This window comes from Alnus glutinosa, chromosome 3 (assembly GCF_958979055.1).
Source record: "Alnus glutinosa chromosome 3, dhAlnGlut1.1, whole genome shotgun sequence".
In the NCBI taxonomy this organism is placed as follows: Eukaryota; Viridiplantae; Streptophyta; class Magnoliopsida; order Fagales; family Betulaceae; genus Alnus; species Alnus glutinosa.
Window position 1 is genome coordinate 12,293,756 of NC_084888.1, and position 22,787 is coordinate 12,316,542.

General features: G+C 33.0%; 1 protein-coding gene across 1 annotated transcript; it reads left to right on the forward strand.

Annotated features, from left to right (window-relative positions):
* Positions 1-1,384: 1,384 nt before the first annotated feature.
* LOC133862310 (ABC transporter C family member 8-like) lies at positions 1,385-7,915 on the forward strand. Its single transcript, XM_062298087.1, has 12 exons — positions 1,385-1,569; positions 2,039-3,987; positions 4,070-4,390; positions 4,464-4,550; positions 4,749-5,369; positions 5,498-5,662; positions 5,750-6,044; positions 6,140-6,354; positions 6,477-6,782; positions 6,856-6,919; positions 7,028-7,267; positions 7,582-7,915. The coding sequence occupies exons 1-12, from the start codon at positions 1,539-1,541 to the stop codon at positions 7,707-7,709; spliced, it is 4,422 nt and encodes a 1,473-aa protein (XP_062154071.1). The 5' UTR covers positions 1,385-1,538; the 3' UTR covers positions 7,710-7,915.
* Positions 7,916-22,787: the final 14,872 nt, after the last annotated feature.

Genomic DNA, 22,787 nt, shown 5'->3' on the forward strand with positions numbered 1-22,787 from the left:
GGCCCGGACAGGTACTTAAATTGGCCATAAAAACTACTTAAAAAAAAAACCAAGAAAAGATTAAAATGGTCGCTGAACCATCCTAAAAAAATGAAACAGGAGGTGGCTGAACTACATCCCGAAGACCCGAACCACAAGGTATGGTTCAACCACCCTTATTATTATTATTTTTTTAAGAATGTTTTGGGGTATTTTTTGAAGTTAAAGTAAAAAAAGAATTCACGCGTGACGCATGTGGCACATTTTTCATTTAATTTGAAATAAAATGACAAATGGAGGGTGTTAACTATAACGAAGCGGTAGTTGGAGGTTGAGTATTACCTTTCAAAGTTTGGAGATGAAAGAAGTGTTAAGTTAAGGGGGTACCCTTAAGTGTAATTTTTTTTTTTTCTTTCTGTAGCAAATTGATCATTTTATCCAATTTCTTACAAATTCTGTCTATTTTTTTAATGGAGCTATTGTAAAATTATATTTCTATTACAATATAAAAAAACAAATTAAAAAAAAAAGAGGGGCAACCTCTATTTGTGAAGGAGAATTGGAGATTGGTTATTTTATAGTCAAAATTTTATTTCATTGATCTAATAGTGTATAAGTTGCAATGTTATTTAATTTTTTTAAATAATATGATATTATGTACATCGTTAAATACAATAACCTAAAATCTTGACCTTGTAAAAAGTTTTTGTTTAAAGAGGTGTAGCTGGCCGGCCACCTCTCACCAGGTGAGGGGTGACTTCTCCTTCACAAAGGGGTGGTCAACCATCCCTCATTTGTTAGGGGAGGCCGTCCAAGTCCAATAGGATTAGGGGAATTCCTCATTTTATTTTTTACTTTTTATTTTGATGATAAAACTATAATTTTATAAGAGTTTTATTAGAAATGAATAAAATTGGACGAAAAAGGATGTTTAATATAAATTTTGTACCTTAAAAATGATTTTGATACAAATTTAAATATCATGAATTAGTTTAATAATTTTTCTTTATTTATTCTTTATAAAAATGTTCTAATTCTACCCTCTACAGATCTACTACTCATGTTTCGACTTTCTTTGTAAAGTTTTTTTCTTTTGTTTTATCTATTCTAAACAATATATATATATATATATATATATATATATATATATATATATATATATATATATATATATATATATATATATATATATATATATATATATATTAACAAACAATCCAAAATATATAACACTACAAAATACTAAAAAAAAATTTCTGCTTAAAAAAAAGAAAAAAAGAAAAAGACTAGTTCCAAAAAACATTAAGAAAAGGACCCGAAAATGTAGGACCGCTGCATTAATAGTTACGTGTGTGGACTTGCATTATGGACAAGTACAAACATGGGATGACTGTGTCGGGGTACGAGTGAGTGATTGTTTAACGTCTGAGATTAATTCTGATGACAGACTTGGGGGCTTGCTGGTAAGAGGCTACGTGGGGATTCTTCTTCCAATGAACGAACTGTTTGTCTTTGATACCTGAGCTCCTCCTACATATTGGAGTTCTGCTGCCGAGTCAATGATAATGGCTTCCTCGGGGAGCTCACTTGGTACGTCCAATCTCTCTCTCTTTCTTTGTGTGTGTGTGTGGGCGCCTTTTTTCACCATTAATAGATGTAGTGAATTGGGTTTTAAGTTTTCTTCTTCTAAGGTTTAATTCAGTAAAGACTTCATGTATTTTTTTTTTTTTTTTTGTAATCTTGAAGGATCGATGTTTGAGATTTTGCTGTTACAATGGAGCGTGGACAGTGATTCTCAAACAATCAATGTTTTTTTATTTTTTAATTTTTTTGGTAGTTGTTTCTTGTCTTGCTTTCTTGCAATGATTTGCAGTTGATTTGTTCTGATCTTTTTGGCAAGCTGCTGCAAAAATTTTGAAAAACATCTTTTGTACTATGCTAGATAATTCACGATCGATCGAGCCTTTATGACTATTATATTTCTTTGATGTTTTTCACCTATCCTGTTTTAGCATGAATCTTCATGATTCTTACAGTTTCTCTTTCGACACGTATGTAGGGGGGTTCTCATGGATTTGTGAAGGAGAGCTTGATTTGAGTTCTTACTGCATTCAAAGAACAATCATGGATGGTGTAAATCTGTTCTTCCTCTGTGCTTTCTACCTATTTTTGCTCGTAGCTTTTGTAAGAAAACGTTATACTCGAAGTAGCACTAGAAAAGATTGGATCTCGGTAGTACTTTCAATCTGTTGTGCTCTTCTTAGCATTGCTTATATTAGTTCCGGTTTATGGAATCTAATTGCCAAAAATGATGAATTCAATCATATGAGCTGGTTGGTTTACTTTGTTAGGGGACTGGTTTGGATCTCTTTCACAGTTTCATTGCTTGTTCAATGGTCTAAATGGATCAGGGCTCTGAACTTTGTTTGGTGGGTGTTGTCCTTTACATTGGTTTCAGCTCTGAATATCCAAATTCTACTGCGAACACATAGCATTGAAATTTTGGACGTGGTGCCTTGGCCTATCAACTTTTTACTTTTCCTTTGTGCTTTTAGGAACCTCGGTCACTTTGTTTCTCAAGATAATCTAGACAGCAGTCTATCTGAACCTCTACTGGCCAAAAAGACTGGAAAAAACCAAACAGGATTAGGCCAGGCCAGTTTTCCTAGCAAATTGTCATTTTCTTGGATTAATCCTTTGCTTATCTTGGGCTACTCAAAACCATTAGCTCTTGAAGACCTTCCCTCTCTAGTTTCCGAAGATGAAGCCAACTTTGCCTACCAAAAATTTGCTCATGCATTGGATACTCTTTCAAGGGAGATGGGCTTGAACAATACACGGAACTTGGTTATTTGGGCTATTGCAAAAGTCTACTTCAAAGAGAATGTATTCATAGGCATTTGTGCATTTCTTAGAACAATTTGTGTAGTTGCTGCTCCTCTAATACTCTATGCTTTCGTAAATTATTCGAATCAAAATGAGAGAAATCTTGATGAAGGTTTCTCTATTGTGGGGTGTCTAATTGTTGTCAAGGTGGTAGAATCTTTGTCTCAGAGGCACTGGTACTTCAATTCAAGGAGGTCAGGAATGAGGATGAGATCAGCCTTAATGGTGGCAGTCTACGAAAAGCAGTTAAAGCTTTCAAGTTTGGGAAGGAGAAGGCACTCAACTGGGGAGATAGTGAATTATATTGCAGTCGATGCCTATCGAATGGGTGAATTTCCATGGTGGTTCCATTTGACATGGAGCTGCACATTGCAGCTTTTCCTAGCCATTGGCGTTCTTTTTGGGGTTGTAGGCCTTGGTGCTCTTCCTGGTTTAATTCCTCTTCTCATTTGTGGACTCCTTAATGTGCCTTTTGCAAAAGTGCTACAGAAGTGTCAGTCTCTGTTGATGATTGCCCAAGACTTGCGACTGAGATCCACTTCTGAGGTCCTAAACAACATGAAGATCATAAAGTTGCAATCATGGGAAGAGAAATTCAAGATTTTGATCGAATCTCTCCGTGACAACGAATTCAAATGGTTGACTAAATCACAGTTTATAAAGGTTTATGGTACCTTATTGTATTGGATGTCTCCAACCATCATTTCTTCAGTAGTTTTCATGGGATGTGCCATGTTTCACAGTGCCCCACTAAATGCTAGCACTATCTTCACAGTTCTTGCAACATTGAGGAGCATGGGGGGGCCTGTCAGAATGATACCCGAAGCTCTTTCTTCTTTGATCCAAGTGAAAGTATCTTTGGATCGTCTCAATGCTTTTCTGCTTGATGACGAGCTAAAAAAAGATGAAATGAGGAGAATTTCCTTTCAGAAGTCGGATAAGAGTGTAAAAATACAAGCAGGCAACTTCAGTTGGGATCTGGAAACAATAATTCCAACTCTAAGAGAAGTGAACTTAGAAATAAGATGGGGGCAGAAAGTTGCTATTTGTGGGCCAGTTGGGGCTGGGAAATCATCACTTCTTTATGCTGTACTAGGGGAAATACCCAAAATTTCAGGAACAGTGAGTGCAAAATCAAACCATAGTTTATTATTTTGCCCCTGAATTTATGTCACTAATTTTTGTCTTTGATGGTCACAAACAGGTTAATGTATTTGGATCCATCGCCTATGTTTCTCAAACTTCTTGGATCCAAAGTGGGACGATTCGTGATAACATACTGTATGGAAAGCCTATGGACAAGACTAGATATGAGAAGGCCATATTAGCATGTGCTTTAGACAAGGACATCAATACTTTCAACAATGGCGATCTCACAGAAATAGGCCAGAGAGGGCTTAACATGAGTGGAGGTCAGAAACAGAGGATTCAACTAGCTCGAGCTGTATATAGTGATGCTGACATCTATCTCCTCGATGACCCATTTAGTGCAGTAGATGCGCATACAGCTGCATTTTTATTTAATGTAAGAGAAACAAGCTTGAAGTTTCTCATCTTGAATACAGTTTATTTAATAAAATCGAAATATATAATTGCAGGATTGCGTCATGGCTGCCCTTGGAAAGAAAACTGTCATTCTAGTGACTCATCAAGTGGAGTTTCTCTCAGAAGTTGATAAAACTCTGGTATAAGTATTTACCACACACAATGTTTTGATAAATTAGCTTACTTTATTTACCATATTACAATCAATCATAGAAAAAGGCAAGTAACGTACAATATCATATTAATATATTTCTTTTTAATATAGGAAATATATTCTCTAACAATATCCACCTATATTTTTTGTTGTAAATAATGAGTCTTCTTTCCTAACTTTCCAGGTTATGGAGGGTGGACAAATTACTCAATCGGGAAGCTATGAGGAGCTCTTGACGGCTGGGACAGCATTTGAACAGCTTGTGAATGCCCATAGAGATGCAATGACAGTATTGAATCCTTCAGCTGATACAAGTCAAAGAGAATCTCAGAAGGTAGATACGGTTCAGCCAGAGGAGTCTCAAGGGTCTTCCCTCACTAAGGAGAATAGCGAGGGGGCGATTGCTGCAAAGGGTTTACCAGGAGCACAACTAACAGAAGAAGAAGAAAGGGAGATTGGTGATGTTGGATGGAAGCCATTCTGGGATTATATCCTTGTTTCGAAGGGATTGCTTCTGCTTTGTTTAGGCATTATAGCTCAGTCTGGTTTTGTTGCTCTTCAGGCTGCTGCAACTTATTGGCTAGCTCTAGGAATTGAAATTCCTAAAATCAGTAGTGGCGTTTTGATTGGAGTTTACACTGCAATTTCAACACTTAGTGCTGTCTTTGTATATCTAAGGTCTTTCTTTGCAGCCCATCTTGGATTAAAAGCTTCTAGTGCCTTCTTCTCTGGTTTCACCAATGCTATCTTTAAAGCTCCCATGCTTTTCTTTGACTCGACCCCTGTTGGGAGGATTTTGACCCGAGTAAGATTACTTAACTATTTCTCGACCACAAATAAAAACGTATACTGTATTATGTACCCTCGGAAGTGTATTTATCATTAGAGGCAGTACTCATTTTGCACATTCATGTTATTAATTCTCTCTTGCAGGCTTCATCAGACCTGAGTATTTTGGATTTCGACATACCTTTCTCCATTATCTTTATAGTAGCTGCTGGTATTGAACTCCTGACTACGATAGGAATTATGGCTTCGGTCACATGGCAAGTTCTCATTGTAGCCATTTTTGCTACCATAGCTACAAGATACGTTCAGGTAGATCCAAGTATTCATATTCTTGATTTCTTAAATCTCTTTCTTCAGTCATGGAATGACAAAGCTATCATTTGATTTTGCTAAAAGGGGTATTATCAAGCCTCTGCAAGGGAACTAATAAGGATCAATGGAACTACAAAAGCACCAGTTATGAATTATGCAAGTGAGACATCACTTGGAGTGGTGACAATAAGAGCTTTTAACATGGTGGACAGGTTTTTCCAGAACTATCTAAAGTTAATTGACACAGATGCAGGGCTTTTCTTCTATTCAAATGCAACCATGGAGTGGTTAATTTTAAGAATAGAAGTACTTCAGAATTTGACCCTCTTCACTGCAGCACTTTTACTTGTTTTACTTCCTAAGGGTGTTATAGCTCCAGGTAACATCATTAGAATTGCCCTTTTTGTCGTAGCAAGGAATTTTCAGACTCTTAAGATTTTAATCATAATTCCTTCATTTTTGGATGGTCTACAGGGCTTGTGGGGCTTTCTCTTTCTTATGCGCTGTCAGTAACAGGCACCCAAATTTTTTTTACACGATGGTATTGCTACTTGTCAAACTACATTGTCTCAGTTGAACGAATCAAACAATTTATGCACATACCACCGGAGCCTCCAGCAATTGTGCAGGACAAGAGGCCCCCATCTTCATGGCCTTCAAAGGGTAGGATAGAATTGCAAGCTTTGAAGGTAAGGAAGTTAATTGAATTCATATCCCTGTTTAAGTTTATCTATTGAAGTTTCTTTGGTGTCCTTTACACTGATATTCCCAATCACTAACCGATGAATATGACTCCAATTATTGGTTTTAGATAAAATATCGTCCAAATGCTCCACTAGTTCTCAAGGGAATCACTTGCACATTCAAAGAAGGAACTAGAGTAGGAGTTGTGGGAAGAACAGGAAGCGGAAAAACTACGCTGATAAGTGCTTTGTTTCGTTTAGTAGAGCCTGCAAGTGGGAAAATTCTTGTAGATGGGGTAGATATATGCTCCATTGGCTTGAAGGATTTAAGGATGAAACTCAGCATCATCCCTCAAGAGCCAACACTTTTCAGGGGCAGTGTCCGGACTAACTTGGATCCACTAGGTCTTTTCTCTGACGATGAAATATGGAAGGTGAGCTTAATGATTCTCATCTTGAAGAAATTCTTGTGGATCATTTTTGTCATGCTAACATTTTCATCTATAGGCTCTTGAGAAGTGTCAGCTTAAGGCAACAATCAGCAACCTACCTAATCTGCTAGACTCTTCTGGTTAGTTTGTGATCCTCTACTTGAACAAATTATAAGAATTAAGCTTGTCCATTTCTCTTATGTGTTAAAGAAATATGTGTAACATTGTTCATTGACTATGTTTAACAGTGAGTGATGAAGGTGAAAATTGGAGCGTCGGGCAGCGGCAACTCTTTTGCCTTGGCAGAGTCCTTCTTAAAAGAAGTAAAATTCTAGTGCTTGATGAAGCGACTGCTTCCATAGATTCTGCAACAGATGTCATTCTACAAAGAATTATCCGGCAGGAATTTTCAGAATGCACGGTGATAACGGTAGCCCATAGAGTTCCCACTGTTATTGATAGTGATATGGTCATGGTGCTCTCTTATGGTATGCTTTTGATTTCCCTCTTTTATCTCTATGGAACTATACTTAAATCTCTTTTATTTTGGCTATATATATAGACGAATAGCGCTATTTGGTAGACTGTTATACGATTGCCGCATCATCTAGTATTACTCTCTCTCTCTCTTTGTGTATATATAAATATATGCTAATCTAGGTTGGTTTGGTCTTGCAGGGGAACTGTTAGAATATGATCTCTCTTTCTCTCTCTCTCTCTCTCTCTCTCTCTCTCTCTCTCTCTCTCTCTCTATATATATATATATATATATATGCTAATCTTGGTTGGTTTGGTCCTACAGGGGAACTATTAGAATATGATGAGCCTTGGAAGCTTATGGAAACAAACTCCTCCTTCTCTAAGCTTGTAGCTGAATACTGGTCTAGCTGCAGGAGTAACTCCTACCAGGATTTCAACAAACATCAATGATACATACAGACAAGGATAAATAAGGCATACACTTTGGCATGAAAATCAATGATGAAAATGGCCCTACTATGTGACTTTATAGTCCATCTGAGTGATTGATTACATGGAACAAATATTATCCTAAAGTGTCGCAATAAAACAACACAATCTGTCTTAAAGCATTCAACTATTTAATTACCATCCATAATCATATTTGTATTTTCTAATTGGTTTGGTTAGTATCCTTTACAAATGTGGGTTAATGAAGTGTGTTTCTCCTTTACTTCGTTAATTTAGATTCTGTTTGAGTAAAAGAGCTTAATTTTGTTGGGAAGTAGAGCTTTTATATTCATAAACAATTTTTGAGAAAAAGTTTCATTTTCAATCATTTTTCAAAAGTGTGTTTTGCCATTTTTTAGAGTAAAAAAATTAAAGTACTTTCTGATTTTTTACCAAACAGACTCATTTTTGTTTTGCATAACTTTCTATGTATATCAACTGTTTTTCCTTCTCTCTCAGCTGGTTCTCGTACAGTCTATAGGTGAAGCATTCTCCTCACTTTAATCTATTTAGGATTAAGAGTTTTCTTTCTTCTGTTCGCATTTTTGCTGAACAGAATGGGGCATAGAGGCAATATGGATGAGGCATTATCCTCTTTGTGGGGAAAGTTCACACTCTTGGAAGAATAATGTGAAGGTGTTTTGATTGTGGACCACTCTCTCAATCTTCTTGTGGATCGTGGGAATTCTTGTTTGGTGGCCAAGCTTATTGCTGACCGAACAATGCCAAAAGATATCATCAAGCTGCATTTGATTAGAGCATGGAAGCCCACAAGTTTTGTCATATTTAGAGTCTTAGGGGAGAATCTCTTCCTTATTGGCTTTGAGCATGATTGGGACAAAGCTAGGGTGATGGAAGGACACCTGTGGACCTTCAACGGACACCTGGTCTCATTAGCGAATTTTGATGGATTCACCCCTCCAACGCAAATGGACTTTGATAAGGCTGCATTTTGGGTTCGAATTTTTAACCTCCCTCTGGCTTGCATGAGTCAGGAGGTTGGGATGTAAATCGGATCATCAGTGGGAAAAGTCGAAGAAGTGGACGTTGTGGAAGATGGAGTGGGTTGGGGTGAGTTCTTGAGGGTCAAAATCCTCTTGGATCTGTCTAGACCATTATCTTGTGGAAGAATGATCGACTTGAAAGGGAAATCGCAATTTTTTAAAAATAATTATTATTATTTTTTTGAAAACGTACAATTTTAAATACTAAATTATGATTTTGTCAAATAATTAATTATGTTTTTAAAAATTACTTTTCCTAACCGTACATTTTAAAAATACAAACTTATACGGACCTAAATGACTTAGCAAACAAGACTAATATACTAATATGTAAAGGAATGAATATTTTTGTTTGTATCTATCCATTGTTTAATCTGAATGGGCTTATGAAGTATTTAATATTTTATGTTTACTTGGGCCTTTAGAAGAATTGAAACCTTTGTCGGTGGCTTTTCTACTTTGGGCTCAGCCCATATTGTACAAAAGGTTAGAACGTAAAGACTGGAGCTTAAACTTATCCAAAGAATCTATGACACGTGATTTTTTTTTTAACAAAATAATCGGAGCTACCATGTATTAATATGAAGAAGTCGAAGGCAAATACAGTGAATAGAGGCACATCGACATCCTACACACTAAGCCAAAAAAATCTAACTTGGGTGTTGTCTACAAATAAACAAATATTATAAGGACAGATGTTTGAGCTACTCTTTAACAACAAAGCACCTCTAACAAAGAAAAGATGGCTGATCTAGCTAACAAGCCATAAAAAATCCAGTAAAATCTGCAAATTTAACATATAGACTTTCAAAAACTACTCTAAAAAAAAAAAGAAAAAAAATTACTACAGAAAGTACCCAACACAAGCCGACGTTGAAAGAGAAACTGCACATATCTTGCAGGAACTGGCAGAAAAACATAGATTTGGCCTCAAAAGTAGATGTAGAAGAAGAAAGTTTAGCCAAACTTTTGCTGGCGACATGGACAAAGAGGCCGCTTCCCTACGAGACGTCTTGTGTTAGCCTTCCTGCCTGAAGAAACAAAAAATAAGAAAAAACACAAAACTCCATAGCCCTAGAATGACTAAGAAACTCAAAGCTCCATAGCCCTAGAAGGACTAGGAAAACAAAAGCTCCACTGAATCTAAAATAGAGGGAAAACAAAAAACTTTCATAACCCTAAAAGAACTAAGAGGGAAGCACCATTAGGAGGAAGGAGGCGTGCCTCCTCAAACACCTCTTTTGTTTTTTTGTTTTTTTTTACCTCTCTCTGGGGCGGCTCTCCTCTCCAAGTTGTTGTAATCACCCTTTTATCATCATCATCTAAAATTAAAGCAACAAAGAGAGAAAGGGTTACGATAAAAATTTCTTTATGTTTCTATAAAATTACTATTGATCAAAATTTATTAATAATTTAACACAAATTTAATGATTAATTTTGAAACCATGTCAATTTTAAAGTTACACAAAAGAAACGTAAGGACAGAGAACTTCTAACATTCTACTTTTCTATAACATTCTCTCTCTCTCACGTCTTGACTTTATTCACAAAATAGATGCGTATGGAGAGCGCCTGACAACAACTTCTATTTTGTTTTTTGTATTTTTGGATGTGGCAGTTTCACATAGATGAGATGTTATTAAAGTTTTTATTATTATTATTATTATTATTTATTTTTTAATAGAGCTTTTTTAATTTTTATTTTATTAAAAGCTTTTCGTCATTGTGAGTAGGGATGAAGTTAAAAACTATTATCGGCATGGGCAAGGACCAAACAAATTTGTTGCTAAGGTCAATAAGCTAAAAAAACAAAAAAAAAAAAAAATTACCATATAAATTTTTTTGTTCTTAAAAATTGGGAGAAGAGCATGGCCTATATCGGTCCTCTCTCCTGTGTCTCTTATTGTGAGAGACATTAAATATTATAGTTGTTTGGAAGAGCACTGTATTGTAAATTGAGTTATATTATTATATATAACTCCAGTCTGACTCATAAACTGATCACATATTCATCCCCCCAAAAAAAAAAAAAAAAAAACTGATCACATCACGCGTAAATTTGGACAATTTTAAAGTTGAATAGTTGAAAAGAAAGCAGCCAAACAATGTAAGACAGCCTTCATTTATATATTGATTTTTTTTTTTTAAGGGAAATTTATATATTGATTAATGATTATTCTCCCGCTCAAATAGGAACAAGAAGAGTAGTATCTTGTCGTGGGCCCTCTCCACTCCAATAATAAAACGTTCTTTTCACACACACGTACGAATGAGTCACCCCGTACGCCAGCGGGTTAAGGTTCCGTCTGTCGATTCCTTCCCCTCATCATTTCTTATTTTTACTTACACAACAAAAAAAAAAAAAAAAAAAAAAAAAATCAATTTCAAAGTATTTTTAACTTTTTATTTCACATCAATATCTTTTTTTTTTATTATTTAAATAACAAAAACCCATTACAATTTATTTCATATAAATTCTTTCAATTTTATATCACGTCAATTACATTTTACTATCACTTAAAAAATAAAAAAAATAAAAATTTCTCCCCCAATACATGGGGAGGGGTTGCCAAACGGAGCCTAAAAGAGACAAATAAAGGGAGGCCAGAATTTGGATTAGATGCTCTCAAATTATTTGTTCGAATTTGAAAGAATTTTGACATGTAATTGTGAGAGGCCATCTATGAAATCTATCTGATCGGATAAGTGGTTTTACAACCCAATTTTTATTTGGTCAAGTGGATCCTATAAATTGTATCTTACAATCACCTACTCGAATTCTCTTAAATTCGGACAAATAATTTGAGAAGATCCTAATCCAATAAATTGCACCTCGTTCTACTCTTATTAACATAGTATGGTATACATCGTCTACAATTATTTGTCTAAATTTAAGATAATTTAAATAAGCGATTGTGAGAGATCACTTATGGGACCTGCCTGATTATATAAGTGTTGAGATTTATCTCACATCGGTTGTGGAAGGGGCTGGGTAATTAGTTTATAAGTGTGAAGGAAAGCTTAACCTCATTCATGAGCTAGCTTTTGAGGTTGAGAGAGGTCCAAGACCACCCGACACTGGTATCAGAGCACATGTTACAACAAGTCTCAACCCAAGCTGTAGAAGGCGACATGGTAGCCGATTCAAGCCCGATGTATGAGAGGGAGATTATTGGGATTTATCCCACATCGGTTGTGGAAGGGAGCTAGGTGTTCAGTTTATAAGTATGAGGGAAAACCTTATCTCATGAGCTAGCTTTTAGAATTGAGAAAGGCTCAAAACCGCCCAATAATAAGTGATTGGACATTTCAATTTTTATTTGAGAACTCACGTAGACCTTACAAATATAATGATAATTTTCAAAAGAAAAAAAAAAAAAAAACACTAGAAAGAGGAAGAGAAAATAAATTATTTCTCCTTATAATATATCGATATCCATGATTGATTGATGAGTTGTTTTCATTATCACGATTGGCATCGATCTCCCATCTCTAGCTTCACCATCGACTCATTGTAGTCCTCTCGATCTCTCTATGACTGTACAGATATATCACCATGTCCACAAAAACTTGACGGGCTTATCCTATCTCTCACCCCTGTAACTTGATGCTGATGATAATGGGCGCCTGCCCTTTGGCAACCTACAAAAGCAAGCTGTTAAGAAAAAATCGTGCATGGGATGCTTTGTTTTTTGGATTATATATTTTATTTTCAAGACCTTTACCTATCGTGGGATAAGAGCATTTACAAAAATAACTACCGAAAAAGTATAATTTTTTTTTATTTTTTATTTTTTAATTTCAGCTACTCATTTTTCTATACACATTTCAACGGATTCTCTATTCTATTCTCTATTTTTTTAAAATATTATTTTGAGGGTGAAAGCGTGTGAAAGAAAGAGGGATGAAAGAGACCGCGAGTGAAAGAAGAAAATGAAGAGAAAGAAACAAAAAAAAAAAAGAAAAAAGAAAAAACTCTTTGTAGAAGGAGAAATTACATGAAGACAAAAAATAATTTGACTATTATGAGCTATTATTCTATTTTGTTTGATATACTTCTTAATTTAATTTACTTAATAGGTAAAAGTTTAACATTTTGATAGCATTATGCAAGCAAGAAGTCACTACTAAAAAACCGCATTTTATGGACGGTTTTTTGTAGACGGTTTTAAAAACCGTCTATAAAAAAACTATTATGGACGTTTTTTATTAAACCGTTTGAAAAAAAAAAATTACGGACGGTTTACTAAAACCGCCCATAAAACTCAGACGGTTTTAATATAACGGTCTGTAATTATATAATTACAGACGGTTATATTAAAACCGTCTATCAATATATAGACGGTTCTAAGAAACCGTTTGGAATTAGAAAATTCCGGACGGTTTCTTTAAAACCGTCTACAAATAGAAAGACGGTTTCAAAAAAGCCGTCTGGAATTTTCTAATTCCGGACGGTTTTTCTAAAACTGTCTAGACCTAATTCTAAAAGTAGAAAGAAAATCCCTAGCCCCCTGTCGCGCGCCCCATACTCGATCCATACTCTCTCTCTCACACACACCCAGATCGACGGCTGCCCTCTTCCTCCTCTTCTCTCTCTCTCTCTCTCTCTCTCTCTCTCTCTCTCTCTCTCTCTCTCTCTCTAGCTCTGTATCCCCTCTAGCTCAGTATCCCGTCCGATCCCTCTCGATATCTGGAAGTCAATCTCGCCGGCTGGCCCTTCATCATCTTCTTCGGCGCCCTCTCTTTGGAAGTCGACCCTGGTTGTCCCTACATCATCTTCTCCGGCGACGGCCCGACGCGTCTCAGCTAGCCCGGGACAAATACCCTGTTTTCCCAACATACGTCGGCTGACGCCCGGTTTAAAGGTTTGATTAAATTTTTTCCTAGCTCGCTATTTGCAATTATTTATTGGACTTGGTTATTTGTAATTAGGATGATGATTTGCATATTATGGACTTTTAATTAGGGTGTATTTTTATTTTGTAGGTTTTTTGTTTTTCCGTTGAATTATTTGGAGATTTTGTGTTTGTTGGATTGATTTTTCTGTGTTAAATTTTGGGTTTGTTGGAGATGAAATCGGTTGGGTACTTCCTTTTAGATTTTCGGTAGTAGAACGAACGGATGTTGGTGTTGGGTTTTCGGTAGTAGAAAACATGGATGTTGGTGTTGGTGTTCGGGTGTGGCTTGAGTTATGTTCTAATTAGAATTAAACTTCTTAAAATTGAGACACATATTTTAATAAGGCATAAGAAACGGGTGTAGTAATTTTAGCGAGCTTAATGGGTCAAATTCCAATTATACTTGGTCAGTTTCATCCATATATTTGTGTAGTATAGGATGATTTTACATAACAGTAGGTGTGGTGAAATTATCTTGTAATTTTGAACTTGATCCTTATAGTGTTTATCTAAAACACATAAAAAAAAAAAACTAACTAGATGAAGATTTCAAAATAAAGAAGATTTATATTGAACTATTTTCGTAAGTTAAAGAGATAGATATTTTTATTTATAAAAATTATATATATATATATATATATATATATATATATATTAAGCACATTATAACATTAATTTTAAAAGATAATGGTGGCTTGACAACCGTTAGGGTTTTTTTTTTATAAATAGTGTTTATTGGTAATTTGTCCATAAAAACATACTTTTTATACTATTGTTATCCAAACACTCAACCAATATTAAAGTACTTTTTAACAAATTTTATTAAACCAAACTTGTGCCCTACTATACATAAACTCTGCTTTGTGGCCTAAATAAATTCTGCTTTCAAATCATTCGTTTTGTTAAATAAGCTTCATTTGACCAGACTTAACTGGTACACAAAAACAACAAAGCACCCTCACTCCCAATAAGAGCTAACAAATTAACTACACAGAAATATTATGTAGTCTTTGTATTTTTGAAAACATCTTGTTGACGAGTTTACACCATCAAATTCCTCGGCCAAACGACTTGGATTATATATGTTTTCATTTTATTAGAACTTAATATGAAATTATTGGTTGATGATTGAGAGCATAACTTTTTATACCCTAAACCCACAAAAAAAAAAAGAAAATAAAAAGCATGAGATTCTCCATATTTTGCCTAATGAGCACAAACCCACAAAAGGACAAGTCTTAGAAAAAAGCCAAAAAGGATAAAATGTGGGGTTTTGTGTCAATCACCTAAATGTTGAGTGAAGTAGGATGTGATTTTGTTTGGCTACACTTTCAATCTGCACCAGTTCATTAAGCAAGTGGTTGAGAGAGGACTAAATTTCAGCCTTTATCTTCATTCATCAAACAAGCCATCTACTTTTCCATCTTCATTTTGTGCCAAGCCAAATAAAAACAAGTCCCCATTACAGGAGTTCTTTGAGGTGGACCCAACTGTCTGAAACTGTGTGCCCTTAGGATTTGTTATTTGTATCACCCACCGCTAATCAGACAAACTGAACCCTTGAATCAAATGATTTTCTTTTGTGGGCCGTTGCAGTAAAAACAGAACTCCAATGGGAAAAAGGTATGTGGTTGATCAGCTAGAAATACAAAAATGCACGTGTCCTGTGAAGTGGCCAACACACTGTCTTTAGTCCCCTGCATCATAACAATCAGATTATCCAAGCCCTTCACTCGAAACCTATTTGGGTTCAGATCGATCATATGGTTATGATTGGTAGATATTTGTCTAATGGGATGAGAATTTCTGGGTGAAGTTGGGGCAGAAAGTGTCCGAATAGTTTAGGGTGCGAGAACCATTTGCCTGGAGCACTTCGTGGTGGGTCTGGCCGTAACCCACTATCGTAGATCAGTAGACTCATGGACCCACCAAATCTTGTCGTGGGTCACCCCGTTACCCAACGTGGGTCATTTTTTTTTTTAAATAAATTTTAATTTTGAGTAAATTTGGAATTATGTAAAAAATTGGGGGGTATAAAGGTCATTTCACTAATTTTTTAGTCTGATTTAACCCAAAATCCTAATGGATGAGTGACATTACAAAAATTTGAAAGTTCGATACCCTAAATTGAGAGTTTTTGAACTTTCAAGGAGGGGAGTACTACAAAAGTTATGGAAGTTTATAAGGGTTAAGTGAAGTTTCTTCCATATAGGAAAAGATAAAAAAAAAAAAAAAAAAAAAAAAAAAAAAAAAAAAAAAAAATATAAAATAAAAAATCAATATAAAATCTTAAGTTTTGGTCTAATAATTTTGAAGGTTAATGGATTATGCATGTCATCGGTTTATTTAAACAGGTCAAGTCATACTTGATGGGTTATGTTCAAGTTCACTCATACAATCTTAGGCCTTGTTTGATAGAATACAAAACAATACCACACTATTCATGCGTTTTTTTTTTTTTTTTTTTTCATTTTTTTTTTTATATTTTTCACCACTAATCAACATCAAAATATTCCCACTTTTTCACTTTTTATATCACATCAATAATTTTTTATTCACTATAATCTAAAACTTTTTCACTTTTCTATACATTTTTTTTAATTTTTATATCTCATCATCACTTTTTACTAATTTCAAAATTAACAACCTACCATTTTGTTCTGTTCTGTACAAGTCTTTACCAAACAAACCCTTATACACATAACTTCACACTACACAAACCTCACCCATAAATTCGAATGGTCAACCTTGCCCATTATACCAAACTACCAAACATAGTTTTGAGGATCATGGATAATCCATCATTGGCTCTTGCATCAATGAGAGTGAGATGGGACGTTATCTTAGAAAGATGGGATATTGCATTGCAGAAATTTAAAACTTTATTCATAAAAAAACAAAAAAAATAAAATTAAAAGAGCCTGAAAGTTCCTGATCTCATGCAATTAGAAAATAATAATTAATTAAGTATTCAAAGAGTCTGAAAGTCCATTAATTAACGAAAAAAAATAAAAAACCGAAGTCATGGCCTTTCAACATCTGCTTTTTTCTAAAAGTCGTTTTTATATTTAAAAATCTTTTTAATTTAAGTAACTAATGTCTATATCATATTCTCTGTCGCCTGTCGTTTGTATCTTGTCATCTCTGTCACATTTTTCATTTCTCTTGCTCGTATTATTCTTAGACGACCAAATATTTCACTGTCGTATTAGACTAGAAAAATTATATATTAAAGCTCCTAATACGTAGGATCGAATACTAGATATTCATTCATATATATATAAGACATGAAAGATGAGACAGAATTCAACCATGTAGTTTACAAGGATTCCGACCGTTCGGGTGCAGATGCATGTCTTGTGGTCACTAATTCCTATTCATGATATATATGCATGCGACCAAATGACTTTTAAAAGTAAAAAAATTGGATTATGAGTGAGAAGTAGTCAATATATGTACTATTTGACATATAAAAAAGACACATTTTTTTTTTAATATGCTTTTTGCATTTTTATAGACGTCCTTCTGATTCAGTTTAGAGGAAAACATCTCAATTTATTTATTTATTTTTTTTCATATCAATCATTAAATCTATATGTTGATTTAAAAAAAGATAAACGAGAGATATGCTATATAATATGAAATAACATTTCTCATTTATAACACACCAGTCTCATATCGAAAAGATGAGTAACCCACATATATAAATATGTATAGTGAGTGATTTATAAAGATAATCATGAATGTTAAGTCTGACATTGCTTAATTATTAGGTGAAATTAAGCTTTATAAAAAATTTTAAAAAAACTTCAAATTGAGTAGTCTTCAATAGCACAATGTAAGTAGCGTTTATCTTTTGGTCGTTATATCATCATTTTATCGTGATTAAGGAATGAAAGTGGGAAAGTTAAAGCGTATCTTTGCCCAATAATTACTCCATACATAGTATATATGTGGGTCAAGTAAAAGATATTCTGTTTTATCTGAATGGGCGATTTTAAACAAAAATGCAATTGTATTTTTAAACCAATGCAATTTTAAACATGCAATTTTTGAAACCTTTATCTATTGTGGGAAACTGGTGTTAAGAAAAAAAAATATCGTGCATGGGATGCTCTATTTTTTGGATTATATATATATATATATATATATATATATATATATATATATATATATATTTTAAAACCTTTTTTTTTTTTTTTTTTTTTTGTGGATAAGAGCATTTCCCACATGAATAGCCAAAATATAAAAACAACAACCGAAAAAGTACAATTTTTTTTTACTCATTTTTTTTATACACATTCTAACGAATTCTTTATTTTCTTAAATATTATTTTGTGTGGGAAAGAATGTGAAAGAAAGAGAGAGAGAGAGAGAGAGAGAGTGAGTAAAAGAAGGGGTGGATGGGATATTGCATTGCAGAAATTTAAAACTTTATTCATAAAAAAACAAAAAAAATAAAATTAAAAGAGCCTGAAAGTTCCTGATCTCATGCAATTGGAAAATAATAATTAATTAAGTATTCAAAGAGTCTGAAAGTCCATTAATTAACGAAAAAAAATAAAAAACCGAAGTCATGGCCTTTCAACATCTGCTTTTTTCTAAAAGTCGTTTTTATATTTAAAAATCTTTTTAATTTAAGTAACTAATGTCTATATCATATTCTCTGTCGCCTGTCGTTTGTATCTTGTCATCTCTGTCACATTTTTCATTTCTCTTGCTCGTATTATTCGTAGACGACCAAATATTTCACTGTCGTATTAGACTAGAAAAATTATATATTAAAGCTCCTAATACGCAGGATCGAATACTAGATATTCATTCATATATATATAAGACATGAAAGATGAGACAGAATTCAACCATGTAGTTTACAAGGATTCCGACCGTTCGGGTGCAGATGCATGTCTTGTGGTCACTAATTCCTATTCATGATATATATGCATGCGACCAAATGACTTTTAAAAGTAAAAAAATTGGATTATGAGTGAGAAGTAGTCAATATATGTACTATTTGACATATAAAAAAGACACATTTTTTTTTTTTTAATATGCTTTTTGCATTTTTATAGACGTCCTTCTGATTCAGTTTAGAGGAAAACATCTCAATTTATTTATTTATTTTTTTTTCATATCAATCATTAAATCTATATGTTGATTTAAAAAAAGATAAACGAGAGATATGCTATATAATATGAAATAACATTTCTCATTTATAACACACCAGTCTCATATCGAAAAGATGAGTAACCCACATATATAAATATGTATAGTGAGTGATTTATAAAGATAATCATGAATGTTAAGTCTGACATTGCTTAATTATTAGGTGAAATTAAGCTTTATAAAAAATTTTAAAAAAACTTCAAATTGAGTAGTCTTCAATAGCACAATGTAAGTAGCGTTTATCTTTTGGTCGTTATATCATCATTTTATCGTGATTAAGGAATGAAAGTGGGAAAGTTAAAGCGTATCTTTGCCCAATAATTACTCCATACATAGTATATATGTGGGTCAAGTAAAAGATATTCTGTTTTATCTGAATGGGCGATTTTAAACAAAAATGCAATTGTATTTTTAAACCAATGCAATTTTAAACATGCAATTTTTGAAACCTTTATCTATTGTGGGAAACTGGTGTTAAGAAAAAAAAATATCGTGCATGGGATGCTCTATTTTTTGGATTATATATATATATATATATATATATATATATATATATATATATATATATATATATATATTTTAAAACCTTTTTTTTTTTTTTTTTTTTTTGTGGATAAGAGCATTTCCCACATGAATAGCCAAAATATAAAAACAACAACCGAAAAAGTACAATTTTTTTTTACTCATTTTTTTTATACACATTCTAACGAATTCTTTATTTTCTTAAATATTATTTTGTGTGGGAAAGAATGTGAAAGAAAGAGAGAGAGAGAGAGAGAGAGAGTGAGTAAAAGAAGGGGTGGATGGGATATTGCATTGCAGAAATTTAAAACTTTATTCATAAAAAAACAAAAAAAATAAAATTAAAAGAGCCTGAAAGTTCCTGATCTCATGCAATTGGAAAATAATAATTAATTAAGTATTCAAAGAGTCTGAAAGTCCATTAATTAACGAAAAAAAATAAAAAACCGAAGTCATGGCCTTTCAACATCTGCTTTTTTCTAAAAGTCGTTTTTATATTTAAAAATCTTTTTAATTTAAGTAACTAATGTCTATATCATATTCTCTGTCGCCTGTCGTTTGTATCTTGTCATCTCTGTCACATTTTTCATTTCTCTTGCTCGTATTATTCGTAGACGACCAAATATTTCACTGTCGTATTAGACTAGAAAAATTATATATTAAAGCTCCTAATACGCAGGATCGAATACTAGATATTCATTCATATATATATAAGACATGAAAGATGAGACAGAATTCAACCATGTAGTTTACAAGGATTCCGACCGTTCGGGTGCAGATGCATGTCTTGTGGTCACTAATTCCTATTCATGATATATATGCATGCGACCAAATGACTTTTAAAAGTAAAAAAATTGGATTATGAGTGAGAAGTAGTCAATATATGTACTATTTGACATATAAAAAAGACACATTTTTTTTTTTTTAATATGCTTTTTGCATTTTTATAGACGTCCTTCTGATTCAGTTTAGAGGAAAACATCTCAATTTATTTATTTATTTTTTTTCATATCAATCATTAAATCTATATGTTGATTTAAAAAAAGATAAACGAGAGATATGCTATATAATATGAAATAACATTTCTCATTTATAACACACCAGTCTCATATCGAAAAGATGAGTAACCCACATATATAAATATGTATAGTGAGTGATTTATAAAGATAATCATGAATGTTAAGTCTGACATTGCTTAATTATTAGGTGAAATTAAGCTTTATAAAAAATTTTAAAAAAACTTCAAATTGAGTAGTCTTCAATAGCACAATGTAAGTAGCGTTTATCTTTTGGTCGTTATATCATCATTTTATCGTGATTAAGGAATGAAAGTGGGAAAGTTAAAGCGTATCTTTGCCCAATAATTACTCCATACATAGTATATATGTGGGTCAAGTAAAAGATATTCTGTTTTATCTGAATGGGCGATTTTAAACCAAAATGCAATTGTATTTTTAAACCAATGCAATTTTAAACATGCAATTTTTGAAACCTTTATCTATTGTGGGAAACTGGTGTTAAGAAAAAAAATATCGTGCATGGGATGCTCTATTTTTTGGATTATATATACATATATATTTTTTTTAAAACCTTTTTTTTTTTTTTTTTTTTTTTTTTTTTTTTGTTAAGAGCATTTCCCACATGAATAGCCAAAATATAAAAACAACAACCGAAAAAGTACAAATTTTTTTTACTCATTTTTTTTATACACATTCTAACGAATTCTTTATTTTCTTAAATATTATTTTGTGTGGGAAAGAATGTGAAAGAAAGAGAGAGAGAGAGAGAGAGAGAGTGAGTAAAAGAAGGGGTGGATGGGATATTGCATTGCAGAAATTTAAAACTTTATTCATAAAAAAACAAAAAAAATAAAATTAAAAGAGCCTGAAAGTTCCTGATCTCATGCAATTGGAAAATAATAATTAATTAAGTATTCAAAGAGTCTGAAAGTCCATTAATTAACGAAAAAAAATAAAAAACCGAAGTCATGGCCTTTCAACATCTGCTTTTTTCTAAAAGTCGTTTTTATATTTAAAAATCTTTTTAATTTAAGTAACTAATGTCTATATCATATTCTCTGTCGCCTGTCGTTTGTATCTTGTCATCTCTGTCACATTTTTCATTTCTCTTGCTCGTATTATTCGTAGACGACCAAATATTTCACTGTCGTATTAGACTAGAAAAATTATATATTAAAGCTCCTAATACGCAGGATCGAATACTAGATATTCATTCATATATATATAAGACATGAAAGATGAGACAGAATTCAACCATGTAGTTTACAAGGATTCCGACCGTTCGGGTGCAGATGCATGTCTTGTGGTCACTAATTCCTATTCATGATATATATGCATGCGACCAAATGACTTTTAAAAGTAAAAAAATTGGATTATGAGTGAGAAGTAGTCAATATATGTACTATTTGACATATAAAAAAGACACATTTTTTTTTTTTTAATATGCTTTTTGCATTTTTATAGACGTCCTTCCTATTCAGTTTAGAGGAAAACATCTCAATTTATTTATTTATTTTTTTTCATATCAATCATTAAATCTATATGTTGATTTAAAAAAAGATAAACGAGAGATATGCTATATAATATGAAATAACATTTCTCATTTATAACACACCAGTCTCATATCGAAAAGATGAGTAACCCACATATATAAATATGTATAGTGAGTGATTTATAAAGATAATCATGTATGTTAAGTATGACATTGCTTAATTATTAGGTGAAATTAAACTTTATAAAAAATTTTAAAAAAACTTCAAATTGAGTAGTCTTCAATAGCACAATGTAAGTAGCATTTATCTTTTGGTCGTTATATCATCATTTTATCGTGATTAAGGAATGAAAGTGGGAAAGTTAAAGCGTATCTTTGCCCAATAATTACTCCATACATAGTATATATGTGGGTCAAGTAAAAGATATTCTGTTTTATCTGAATGGGCGATTTTAAACCAAAATGCAATTGTATTTTTAAACCAATGCAATTTTAAACATGCAATTTTTGAAACCTTTATCTATTGTGGGAAACTGGTGTTAAGAAAAAAAATATCGTGCATGGGATGCTCTATTTTTTGGATTATATATACATATATATTTTTTTTAAAACCTTTTTTTTTTTTTTTTTTTTTTTTTTTGTGGATAAGAGCATTTCCCACATGAATAGCCAAAATATAAAAACAACAACCGAAAAAGTACAAATTTTTTTTACTCATTTTTTTTATACACATTCTAACGAATTCTTTATTTTCTTAAATATTATTTTGTGTGGGAAAGAATGTGAAAGAAAGAGAGAGAGAGAGAGTGAGTAAAAGAAGGGGTGGACACGGGTTGAGTATTGACCATTTTGGCACTAGGACCCGTGGACTACGGGTTTTAAAAACCCTACTTGTGGCCCAGCTACAGTGAATAGTAGCTGTCGGGTCTCGAATTTTG